General features: G+C 42.2%; 1 protein-coding gene across 1 annotated transcript; it reads left to right on the plus strand.

Annotated features, from left to right (window-relative positions):
- The first annotated feature begins 467 nt into the window (after nt 1-467).
- LOC115630111 (protein I'm not dead yet) lies at nt 468-3,962 on the plus strand. Its single transcript, XM_030526724.1, has 7 exons — nt 468-562; nt 1,351-1,523; nt 1,577-1,995; nt 3,143-3,420; nt 3,501-3,638; nt 3,703-3,730; nt 3,788-3,962. Exons 1-7 carry the CDS (start codon nt 521-523, stop codon nt 3,847-3,849), a joined length of 1,140 nt encoding a protein of 379 aa, XP_030382584.1. The 5' UTR covers nt 468-520; the 3' UTR covers nt 3,850-3,962.
- The last annotated feature ends 9,726 nt before the right edge of the window (nt 3,963-13,688 follow it).

Below are 13,688 nucleotides of genomic sequence, written 5' to 3' on the forward strand. Positions count from 1 at the left end.
ATAAAATAAATTTCCGAGTCCGTATCTAATGCATGCCTAAACCATGTTTCATTATTTTTTATTTTTTTAGGCCTATCGATTTTTATATATTACTGCGTGCATGTTTTCATATTATGTTTGCAATGTTATGCCGCCAGGTGTTACAGCATTTATATATATTGTATTTCTGCCACCACTTGGAATTGCGGTAAGTAGCTTCAATCCAAGTTGCTTTATATCTACATACTTCCACAATATATAGAGTTCAAAGGATTTATGTAAGGCGCACTATGCAGATCTAATATTTATGGTTTACGGTGCTCTTTGGATGGGAATTATGATGGACACGTCGAAGTTAAGTGAACGCTGTGCTGTAAAGTTCATATCTATATGCGGTGCTAATTTACGAGTGTAAGATATAATAATATTTATTAAATTTCCAAATATATTAATAATTTTTAATTATAGGATTCAACTTGTTTTAATGATTATAACAACAATTTTGTCTTTATTTATCAGTAGTACATATGTTGCTGCCATAATGATGAAGGTTTCGCAGGCCATATTATTTGAGTTAAATAATGTATGTCTAAATAATTTGATTTTTATATCTTGTACATGAAATGTACAAGAGTACGTTAGCTTTGCGGGAGGTGAAAAATGTAACAGGTAGAAGGAGGCGTGGCAGACCCCACAAAGTATATATATTCTTGATCAGCGTAACAAGACGAGTCGATCTAGCCCTGTCTGTCTGTCTGGCCGTCGGTCTGTCCGTATGAACACCTGGATCACAGAGACTCTTCTAGTTAAGGACAAGTTTATTTACGCAGTGCAAACTTTTTTTCCTATGGGAAATTTTCCAGTTTTCCGTTCGTATAGTCACCTATATCTCGGAGACTCAAATACTTAGGGACACCAAATCTTATCCCACGATATCTTATATGAATACGCAGGAAATATGTTTATCAGAATTTTACTCCCTCTCGATCTCTCCCACAATTAGTGATTTTCTATACCTCCTGTAATTCTTGCAATTTAGAACTTAAACTTCGCAGACACTTACATTTATTGATTATGGATCCGTATGTTAAGTTACATTATGATGTAATCTCAGCCCACAGCTGTGGTTGTTATTGCTGCTGTGGCTCAACACAGACACAATTCCTATTTAAATGTGTAGTTATTTAGCCTTTATGTGAGTTCGAATACCAAGAAAGGTAAAACCTATCAAAAATTCGTATTCATTTTTTTTTAATTTTTATATTTTTGATTATTATGAAAATTCTTCTACACGTACATACGTACAGAGTATTTCATAGTCGGGACACCCGACTTTAGCTTCTCCACTTGTTAGTAAAAATCTTTTCCAAGGTTGGAGTTATCAATATGTACTCTGAAGAAGAGCCTTACGAGCGTGGTGCCAAGCCATATCCCTCTCTGCCTGCCGCGGGCATTTATCTCACCATTTGCTACTCAGCTACAATAGGAGCTATGCCATCACCATTTCAAGACCCTAATGGCATCTTTATGGACTTATTTAAAAGGTAAGAAGTGATAGTACAACGTAGCTTTTTGATATATAGTATTTCTTGTTCAGCTATATGCCAGATGGACCAAAACCTTCAGCTTTAAGTTTTGCAAAAGTATTTTTGGCCCCTCTGATTCTTGGATTAGTAGTAGTAGCTTTCTGGATCAATATAATATTTTTTGGATTAGGTGATCGCAGCTTTAAGAGGGATGTGGTTGAAGGTGCTACAAACCCGAGGTCAGTCAAAGAAGCCATAGAAGAAAAGAAAGAAGAAATGGGATCATGGACTACGTATACCAAATTGGCTACAGTACTTATTATTGTGTCAATATTCGTGATTGTAACGCGACGACCGATGATTTTTGATGGGTGGTACGATGTTTTAAAGCGAAAGCCTTGCGGAGTATCTGTTGCTTCAATAGCTATGACCATTGTTTTTTTTGCGGTCCCAGCAAACTATCTGTTTTGTAGATACTACATGTGCACTGGTACACATTGACACCAAGGGTATTCATATACAAGGAGTGTTCCAAAGTAAACAGGGCTTAAAAAAAAAGACAGAACAAATGGTTTTTTCGGCAAAATCAATTTATTTTATTCAAAATAGTCTCCTTCTGCTTCAATACAGCTTTTTGAACGATCCAAAAGCATGTCGAACGAGTGTTTTATGTGTGATTTTTGGTCAAATAATCGGTCACAAGCGTCGATCGATGAGACGGCGCATTATAGTGCAACAAACGCCAACATTCGTCTTTGCGATATTCGGACCGAACACGGCGCACCAAACGCTTTAAAACTCCATTAACGTTTTGGCCGGGTGGAACAAATTCTTTGTGGACAATACCCTTGGAATCATAAAAACAATTCGGCTTGTCCGGTGCCTTCCATTCAGCACTCTGGCGTTTCGTTTCGGGATCATATCGGAAACACCACGTTTCGTCACCAGTCACAATATTGTAAAGGAAGTTTTTGTCCTTTTTGACCTCTTTAATGATGTACTTCGAATGTTGGATTCTGAACAATTTTTGGTCGTCAGTAAATTTGTGCGGAACAAGCCGTGCATACACCTTTCGTTAGCCCAAATGTTCAATTCCATAAATTTCAATGATGATTTCGGCTGATTTTTGATGAATTCACGCACAGTTGCGATGGAAGTTTTGGTGATCATGAATTTGAATTGGCCCACATGTTGATCGTCATTTATGTCCTCACGACCACTTCGAAAACGTTGAAACCACTCGTGCACTCTGCTACGGATAGGCAATCATTGCCGTAAACTTGTTCCATCAATTGAAACGTTTCGGTAAAAGTTTTACCAATTTTAAAACAAAATTTAATGTTAGCTCTTTGTTCGAAGCTCATTTTTGCACTGATAACACAAACATACTGACACATAAAACGCAATAACTTCACTTCATGTCATGAAATTGTCACTGGACAATCGATTCAAAAAGTCCTGTTTACTTTGGAAAGCTCTTTGTATACATTTCTATATATATATATATATATATATATATATATATATATATATATATATATATATATATATATATATATATATATATATATATATATATATATATATATATATAATTTATATCATATATATAAATTACTATTATTAATCTATTGCAGAACCTTCAAAAGTGGGCGCTGCACCATCTTGTCTTGGCTGGAAAACTGTGAACGCAAATACACCATGGGGCTCTATATTTTTTCTCGCAGCGGCTTTAGCATCAGTCTATTCCGGTATTCATTCCAAATTTTACACCCTCTTAATCGATACTTTCGTTCGTAATGGAATAGATAAAGCAGCTTGTTTTTGGTATGGTTCTCTGGTCGGAATGATTTTAACAATACTCTCCCCTGCTACGGCCTTAGCAAAATACGTCATTCCAGGAATGTTTCTTGCTGTAAGTCTCTCACATTTAGGTTTACTGGATCGCATCACTTATATCTGAAATTTAGTAATTCTAAACTTTTCCATTTTTAGGGTTATAAACTAGAATCTGGTCCTGGCGCCTTGGCTGTGCCATTTGCCGCTGCGTTACACAATCAATTCATGCTTCCATGTAGCACCCCTGCTAACACTATTATTGCTGGCTGGGGAAATCTCCGACCCTATCAATTTGTAAGTATACTACAATATTAACTATTTAGTTGTAAATATTTATATTCATCGTCAATTAATACAGCTTCTTGGCGGTATTGTGCCTACAATTTGTATGTTTATATTTATCGCTATATTTACGAAACTAATTGGAGAATCGGCGTTTCCAGGCTATAACGACAGCAGCTATAATGGTAACAATTTCACATTGTGGCCAGTTAAGCCTACGTAGATCATATATATAAATTTATATAATTAGCACTTTTTAGTCCGAAATATCAAAAATAGTCTTTAATGTGACGACAAGCAAAATAAATATTTAAATATAATGTCATTAAAAGTGGATATGCTATTATTATTAAAAAAAATTTGTATACACTGCACCCAAAGGATAAAGGGTATACTCGTACAAGTTTAATGCGGGTATACATATAATACACAGAAGGATGCGAGGTGGACCCCACAAAGTGTATATCAGCATAACAAGACGAGTCGACATAGAAATTTCCATATTTCCAACTGTCTACACGAACGAATGGATCTCATGAAGTATAAAATTTAAGCTAACCAATCTTAGTATCCCCGAAATAGGACATCACTTTAGTACTTATGTGTATTAAGATTCATTAAAAGTGTAATCTATTCCTATGCTCTGCTCGAAGCTGAAGACGAATCGCATGCGTTGCGATCAAGCTGTCAGTTGTTAATACTATAGTGAAAGACGAATTTGATGCTTTCTTATTTTCGCATCTTGCACTTTGCCCATCGAAACATCGATGTTTTTCCAGGTCTGGTATAAAAATGACAACGAAAACAACAACAACAAGCGTAAACAGCAAGGGATTCGGTTTCAAAATCAGTGCCGAACGATTTTAAGCTGACAGCGTCAGGTTCGTCTCAGCGCTTACTATTATAGTACACATGTGTTGTATATTTTGTATTTTATTAATTTCATTTCATTTATTTTATTTTTTTAATTATTTAAGAGTCGAGCCTGGTGGACTCTACCATTAATTTCTTATATTTTCTTGGTTGGTTGTCTTTTGACTTCAGACCCAACCGGCAACGCGACAGCACGTTGTAGCATGCAAAGTATATCGCTACTACTGTTGGCCGAGCTGATGGTAAGTGTAGCGGCTAAGCGGAGCACGCGTTTGTTCCGGCTACGGCGACCGTCGGCAATATGGGGGTGGTTTTTCTTCAAGGCCGCAGAGCTACCTCCTCGATCGCTAATATTTAATGCTATTAAAATTCGCGTGCTTTTGTTTACGTTTTTATACGGATATTTTGTATTTGGTATGTCTGGAGGAAAATAGTAGTGAAAATTTATATGATTTTATATAAATTATTAAAAACAAAGAAATGGGACGCTTGCTTTTTAATTACTTTAATATAGAAAATTTCGATTTGGCGACAATTGTGCTTATATGTAGTTCTATTTTACAACTGACTTCAAATTCGGCTTACATGCTAAACTAAGCCTAAGGCGGCGAAAAAAGGGCGCTAGGCGACGTCCGCAATCGGCCGCTCTCGCGCTCTCTTTTCGCCCTAAACTAAAATTCAAATAATTCTCTTAAACTATCTTAATCTAAAGCAGCATCTGCGCCAACACCGGCCCCCTTGGAGGGACATCGTCCTTCAATGGGCAATGGCGCCAGCCGATGAAGAACCCTCCGTAGATTGCCACTACTTGTGGCGACGTCGGCCACCCGCACCAAGTACCCACTTTGGGAGGCTCGAAATGTACTCCCGGGACCATCGCTGCCAAAACCTGTGCTTGAGACACGAGGCATTGCGCCATCTCCTTAAGCAGGTTTGGCTGTCGATGTCCGGAAGCGGTGGAGCTGGAGTCGCCAGCGCATTGCCCACCGACCGTAGGAACAGGTGCTTTGCAGACTTTACACCTGCCTCCCATCCTTTTCTTGATGCGAATTCGCGTACGCCTTCCGCCTCCTTCTCCCATCTCGCTCGGAACTCCTGCAGCTTCCTGTCGGCTTCCACGAAGTTCGTTGCGTTGTCGCAGTAAACTTTGCGAGGGACGCCTCTCCTTCCGACGAACCTTTCAAAAGCCAAGAGAAAAGCATCAGTGGTTAGATCTGACACAAGCTCAAAAAAGAGCCACGTACGACTTGTACGGTGGCTTGCTACGGATGCGGAGCGTTCTGCTTATAGGACCACAAAAATCAACACCACATACTTCGAACGGGTGGAACGGCTGGAGCCTGTCTGCCGAAAGATTTCCCATTACTTGGGAGGCCAACCGGGGCTTCCATTTGAAGCAGATGAGCGTTCACGAGCCAAACTCGCTCACGAAGCAGGCTCGTCAGCGATCTAGGGCCAGCATGGCAATTTGACACATGCAAATAAAATACGTACGATCTTATGAATTGCGACTTTTTAGAAAGCAACAACGGAAACTTGGCTTCGTACGGGATAGGAGCATTCTCCCCCTAATCTCAGCAAGGAAAACAAGAAACCGTCTTCTCTAAACTCATGTAGTTAGTGTTCTCTTTTTTCGAACCTTGTCGATTTCGTCACCGAACTCATTGTCCTGGATGACTTGAACAATTTTGTTGAATACCAAATTGAGTTCGCTTGGCTTGGCTATAGGATCAAAGGGCTTCGAGACCTTTCTGCACCTTTGTATAAATCGAAAAACCCAAACGAACACCCTCAGCAATTTTGAATGTGACGAGTAGCTTTCGATAACTTCGAGAATATAATTGGCTTGCCGATCAGCGAGTAAAACTACAGCAGACATACGAATTTCTAGGGCAGCTGAATTTTTAGGCTGCTTGAAGTGAGCATTCACAGGCCAATTTTCTTCAGATTCCATGAGGAAGGCTGGCCCTGTAAACCAAATGGAGCTACGCAACTCGTCTACATTACATCCTCTGGACACGATGTCTGCTGGGTTGGATTTCGTTGGGACATGTCGCCACGTTGCATTCTCGGACCACTCTTGGATTTGAGAAACCCTGTTCGAAACGAAAACTGACCATGCCGACGGATGTGACTTGATCCAGTGGAGCGTCATTTCCGAGTCAGTCCACAATTATCTTGTCTATTGGAAAATTAAGCAACGGGCGGACTTGACGAAAAAGATCTGCGAGCAACATTTTTGCTTTGGTGATCAGCGGGCAAAGAAGGCCTAGAGGATCGAAAAGCCTGGCAGTCACCGATAATATGTTCCGTTTTTTCGAGCGGAGATCTAGGAAGGAATTTTCCAACTGGAACTGAAATACATCTTCTTTCGGCCACCACATAACGCCGAGCGTTTTGGTTGGGTCTGAGTCGACTGTGGCTACTGGAATAACTGTGCTATCAAATGCGGACAGTTCCGAGCAGTTCGAAAACCACTTTGCCAATTCGAAGCCTGCACTTTGAAGAACGTGCGACACTTCTGCTCGAAGCTTTTTTAGCTGTTCAACGCTTTCAGCATCAGTTAACATATCGTCGACATAAAAGTCGCTCCGAATAACTTCAGCAGCTGTTGGATGTGAGGAACGGACCATTTCACTCAGCCTTGTTACCCGCACCGCCAAGAACGGAGCTGGCGACGTGCCATATGTTACAGTGTTTAACCTGAAGATTTTCAAAGACTCAGATGGATCTCTTCGCCACACTATGAGCTGATAGTTTCTATCTGCTTCGTGCACCATCACCTGACGGTACATTTTTTTTATGTCTGCCGATCATTAAGGTATCATTCAACGCAATCTGAGTGGACGTGCGGCAGGAGGCATCGAAAACGACACGCAACTTGGTCGACGTGCTTTGAGGCCGCAGGACACACTGATGCGGAATAAAATAGTGTGGAGTATCTGGAATTTTGTTGTCCGTTGAGGACATGTGACCGAGCGAAACATACTCGTCCATAAATTCCAGATACATTTGAGGGTCTTTTGACAACCTCCTTTCAAGCGGCAAAAAACGACGTTTCGCAATTTCATACGACGAGCCAAGATTTTTTGGGTCAGATTTAAAAGGTATCCGTACCTGAAATCGACCAGACGACAAGATTTTTGTATTATCAACAAAGTGTTGTTCACAAAGCTGTTGCTCAGGTGAGAGAACTTTCGAATTATTAGGCAAGTCCTCAATGGACCAAAACTTTTGTATCGTTGAGTCTATCGAAAGTAATTGTTCTTCTTGGCAACTTAAATGAGTAGAGCATCTGCCTGACACTATCCAGCCGAGAAGCGTTTTTTGTAATGTGGGAGACTCAGGGCCTTGCTTTATTTGGCCTACCGACAATAAGTCGAAGAATGACTCTGCTCCAATTAGCATATCAATTTTTTGGGGTTTATGGAATTGAGGATCGGCCAATTGAATATTTTTGGGGACCCTCCACCCGCTGGTGTTCACCGCTTGATCGGGATGATAACCATAAATCGATCCCAAGATCCAAAAATCTGCGGAAAACTCGCTACAATTGACACGCGACTTCACCACTGTATGAATTCTTTTCTTGGCACGCGCTTTGGTGTCTCCAATGCCGCGCAAGACCATACACGTATCCTCTCGTCTGAGCTGTAGCTTTTGAGCTAGATCCTCAGTCACAAAGTTGACTTGTGACCCAGAATCTAACAATGCTCTTGCTAAAACGAAATCGCCACTTTTCGTTTTAACGCTCACGACTGCTGTTGCAAGAACCACTCTATCCGAAGCAGTCGCATGCATGGCATGCGAAGTGGAAGAGCTATCTTGAAGATGTGGTGGCTGAGAGGGTGGTGGTAACGCAAGATTTGTGCTAGCAGTATAAATATGTAGCAGTGTGTGATGAGAACGTTGGCACACGCTACATTTCTTTGCCTTACACTTCGCTACTGTGTGGCCTCGTCGAAGACAGTTTATGCACAAAGGCGCACCTTTAGCGAAGTCAAACCTTTGCTGCACTGACAAGGCAATATATGCCTGGCAATTGCCAATCGAATGGTCAGCTGAATTGCAAAACTGAGGTTATTCTGTTCGTTTTTGGCAGCAACGAACGAATGATTTATCCTGCTAGCATTTTTGACTTTTTGAGTCTGAGTGTTATTGCTCGACTGGCTGCCCTTCGCTTGAGCTTTACTAGCTTCTTCAGCAACAATATGCTTGGAACGTCTGTTAAGAGCAGTCTCACAATCTCGCCATAGTGGGAGCTTTGTGTAGTCGAGCTGCTCTTCCCACTTCTTTTTTGTGGTAGGATCGACTTTGCCCATAACTAAATAAATTAAAATGGCATTAGCGATTTTCTTGTCGTCACCAATTGACAAAAGTGAGTCATAGGTGGCCGACACTGTGTCGATCAGGCTTCTCAAAGCTGACGCAGATGGCTGGGAAATCTTTTGCAGATTGAAAAGTGTCGATATGTTATCAAAAAATATTAGGCAGTCATTATCGTACACCCGCTTTAGACTTTCAATGGCTTTGCTATAATTGTCTTCCGTCACTTGGAAGGCGCGAACTGTGCCTAAAGCGTCACCAGCCAAACATGATATTAAGTGATTGAATTTTTCAATATCATGCAGTGTGTCATCATTGTGAACAAAAGTTTCAAAAAGACTCGTGAAATTTTTAAATTCAGAATGCTTGCCGCTAAAAGTTGGAAGAGCGACCGCTGGCAAGTAGACGGTGCAATACTATTTGCCGAACTTCAATTGTCGATGCTTTTTTCTTAGTTTTTCCAGCTGGTCTTTTAATAAGGATTTGGTCAAACTTTTCATGGTAGTCATCTTCTGTATCTTTCGCTTCAATTTTGCTTTGCAATATATTTGCAGTTTCTCTATGAGTTGTTAGAAGCTCTAACCTGCATTCTAACTCGATTGGCTCTAACGAAATCGAGCCTTCTTTTAATTGCCGTTGCATACGACATATACTCCTCATACAGTCCTCGCGCTTCCTTTTAACTTCTTCGATCAAGTCCTTACTCATATTGGTTTAAGGTTTTAAACTTTGATCGAACGAAAATTGTCGAGTGACAAACGAGAAATCGAAAATAATATGCTGTTCTCAGCAAGTGTAGGGGAGCGCAACAGATGGTCGTCTAGCAGTGCGAACGAAAACGAGAAGAACTGCAGTTGACTGACCGTCGAAGGCAATACTTTTGAAAGCAGCAGCGAAAGTGGCGACAAACGAAAAGAATAATTCTAATACAAATGCCTTGTGTGCGTTAGCAGAACAGCTAATTCTTATGCATGTATTATGCGAAGCGCAGGCAAACAAAAAATGCAGCAGCTTAAGCGCGAACACGACAGCAATGTATTAGCTATGTTATGTATGCGAGTATGTCGGTATATATGTACATATGTAATAACGACAACGGCGAATTTGATGAGAACAACGAGAGCAAGCAACAAACGAAAACTGCCGACGGTTGGCTGAGATTGACGTGGGGGGGATGCCGTATGTAAAAGTGGCTATGTATATTTATGTATGTATGTATAACAAATCAAACGACAATAAATTGGCACTTTAAATAATTGCCTATAGCGGTTCACTTTTATTTAATATTAGTACGACATGCGATTTGTATTTGTGTTAATTATGCTCAACTATCTACCGTATTATATTATGGTCACGTATGTGCCAAAGGTTGAAAGTTGAAGGCCGAAATAAGCAATTCGCTGGTTAAATTTCACTTTCAAACTTTAGCACAGTACCTGTGAAGTCGACATTGGCTCAGGAACTTCATTTTGGTCGACTTGACTCATCCTCCAATAATCCAGTTGACGTGACAGCAACACACACAATCCCCAGTGCAGAAATAACAACACGACCGACGCGATTCCGCACAAATTAAAGTTTTTAATTTAAAAAAAAAAAAACAAGCAAGTCCCTGCTCGGGCGCCATGGAAAATTTATATGATTTTATATAAATTCAAATTCGGCTTACATGCTAAACTAAGCCTAAGGCGGCGAAAAAAGGGCGCTAGGCGACGTCCGCAATCGGCCGCTCTCGCGCTCTCTTTTCGCCCTAAACTAAAATTCAAATAATTCTCTTAAACTATCTTAATCTAAAGCAGCATCTGCGCCAACACCGGCCCCCTTGGAGGGACATCGTCCTTCAACGGGCAATGGCGCCAGCCGATGAAGAACCCTCCGTAGATTGCCACTACTTGTGGCGACGTCGGCCACCCGCACCAAGTACCCACTTTGGGAGGCTCGAAATGTACTCCCGGGACCATCGCTGCCAAAACCTGTGCTTGAGACACGAGGCATTGCGCCATCTCCTTAAGCAGGTTTGGCTGTCGATGTCCGGAAGCGGTGGAGCTGGAGTCGCCAGAAGAGGCCGCCCGATAAGAAAGTGGCCCGGGGTTAGCGCCTCGCCGTCGCTGGGGTCCGCGCTGAGTGGTCCCAGTGGCCGAGAGTTCAGCACCGCCTCGACGCTCGCCAGGAGTGTTCCGAGCTCTTCTGCGGTCAGGAGCGCATTGCCCACCGACCGTAGGAACAGGTGCTTTGCAGACTTTACACCTGCCTCCCATAGACCGCCGAAGTGAGGCGCTCTGGGTGGTATGTACGCAAACTCGCATCCTTTTCTTGATGCGAATTCGCGTACGCCTTCCGCCTCCTTCTCCCATCTCGCTCGGAACTCCTGCAGCTTCCTGTCGGCTTCCACGAAGTTCGTTGCGTTGTCGCAGTAAACTTTGCGAGGGACGCCTCTCCTTCCGACGAACCTTTCAAAAGCCAAGAGAAAAGCATCAGTGGTTAGATCTGACACAAGCTCAAAAAAGAGCCACGTACGACTTGTACGGTGGCTTGCTACGGATGCGGAGCGTTCTGCTTATAGGACCACAAAAATCAACACCACATACTTCGAACGGGTGGAACGGCTGGAGCCTGTCTGCCGAAAGATTTCCCATTACTTGGGAGGCCAACCGGGGCTTCCATTTGAAGCAGATGAGCGTTCACGAGCCAAACTCGCTCACGAAGCAGGCTCGTCAGCGATCTAGGGCCAGCATGGCAATTTGACACATGCAAATAAAATACGTACGATCTTATGAATTGCGACTTTTTAGAAAGCAACAACGGAAACTTGGCTTCGTACGGGATAGGAGCATTCTCCCCCTAATCTCAGCAAGGAAAACAAGAAACCGTCTTCTCTAAACTCATGTAGAAATGGACTCGGACGCTGTAAGTTAGCGTTTAGTGTTCTCTTTTTTCGAACCTTGTCGATTTCGTCACCGAACTCATTGTCCTGGATGACTTGAACAATTTTGTTGAATACCAAATTGAGTTCGCTTGGCTTGGCTATAGGATCAAAGGGCTTCGAGACCTTTCTGCACCTTTGTATAAATCGAAAAACCCAAACGAACACCCTCAGCAATTTTGAATGTGACGAGTAGCTTTCGATAACTTCGAGAATATAATTGGCTTGCCGATCAGCGAGTAAAACTACAGCAGACATACGAATTTCTAGGGCAGCTGAATTTTTAGGCTGCTTGAAGTGAGCATTCACAGGCCAATTTTCTTCAGATTCCATGAGGAAGGCTGGCCCTGTAAACCAAATGGAGCTACGCAACTCGTCTACATTACATCCTCTGGACACGATGTCTGCTGGGTTGGATTTCGTTGGGACATGTCGCCACGTTGCATTCTCGGACCACTCTTGGATTTGAGAAACCCTGTTCGAAACGAAAACTGACCATGCCAACGGATGTGACTTGATCCAGTGGAGCGTCATTTCCGAGTCAGTCCACAATTATCTTGTCTATTGGAAAATTAAGCAACGGGCGGACTTGACGAAAAAGATCTGCGAGCAACATTTTTGCTTTGGTGATCAGCGGGCAAAGAAGGCCTAGAGAATCGAAAAGCCTGGCAGTCACCGATAATATGTTCCGTTTTTTCGAGCGGAGATCTAGGAAGGAATTTTCCAACTGGAACTGAAATACATCTTCTTTCGGCCACCACATAACGCCGAGCGTTTTGGTTGGGTCTGAGTCGACTGTGGCTACTGGAATAACTGTGCTATCAAATGCGGACAGTTCCGAGGAGTTCGAAAACCACTTTGCCAATTCGAAGCCTGCACTTTGAAGAACGTGCGACACTTCTGCTCGAAGCTTTTTTAGCTGTTCAACGCTTTCAGCATCAGTTAACATATCGTCGACATAAAAGTCGCTCCGAATAACTTCAGCAGCTGTTGGATGTGAGGAACGGACCATTTCACTCAGCCTTGTTACCCCGCACCGCCAAGAACGGAGCTGGCGACGTGCCATATGTTACAGTGTTTAACCTGAAGATTTTCAAAGACTCAGATGGATCTCTTCGCCACACTATGAGCTGATAGTTTCTATCTGCTTCGTGCACCATCACCTGACGGTACATTTTTTTTTATGTCTGCCGATCATTAAGGTATCATTCAACGCAATCTGAGTGGACGTGCGGCAGGAGGCATCGAAAACGACACGCAACTTGGTCGACGTGCTTTGAGGCCGCAGGACACACTGATGCGGAATAAAATAGTGTGGAGTATCTGGAATTTTGTTGTCCGTTGAGGACATGTGACCGAGCGAAACATACTCGTCCATAAATTCCAGATACATTTGAGGGTCTTTTGACAACCTCCTTTCAAGCGGCAAAAAACGACGTTTCGCAATTTCATACGACGAGCCAAGATTTTTTGGGTCAGATTTAAAAGGTATCCGTACCTGAAATCGACCAGACGACAAGATTTTTGTATTATCAACAAAGTGTTGTTCACAAAGCTGTTGCTCAGGTGAGAGAACTTTCGAATTATTAGGCAAGTCCTCAATGGACCAAAACTTTTGTATCGTTGAGTCTATCGAAAGTAATTGTTCTTCTTGGCAACTTAAATGAGTAGAGCATCTGCCTGACACTATCCAGCCGAGAAGCGTTTTTTGTAATGTGGGAGACTCAGGGTCTTGCTTTATTTGGCCTACCGACAATAAGTCGAAGAATGACTCTGCTCCAATTAGCATATCAATTTTTTGGGGTTTATGGAATTGAGGATCGGCCAATTGAATATTTTTGGGGACCCTCCACCCGCTGGTGTTCACCGCTTGATCGGGATGATAACCATAAATCGATCCCAAGATCCAAAAATCTGCGGAAAACTCGCTACAATTGACA

The sequence above is a fragment of the Scaptodrosophila lebanonensis genome, unplaced genomic scaffold, assembly GCF_003285725.1.
Source record: "Scaptodrosophila lebanonensis strain 11010-0011.00,11010-0021.00 unplaced genomic scaffold, SlebRS2 tig00000321-arrow-arrow-pilon, whole genome shotgun sequence".
In the NCBI taxonomy this organism is placed as follows: domain Eukaryota; kingdom Metazoa; phylum Arthropoda; class Insecta; order Diptera; family Drosophilidae; genus Scaptodrosophila; species Scaptodrosophila lebanonensis.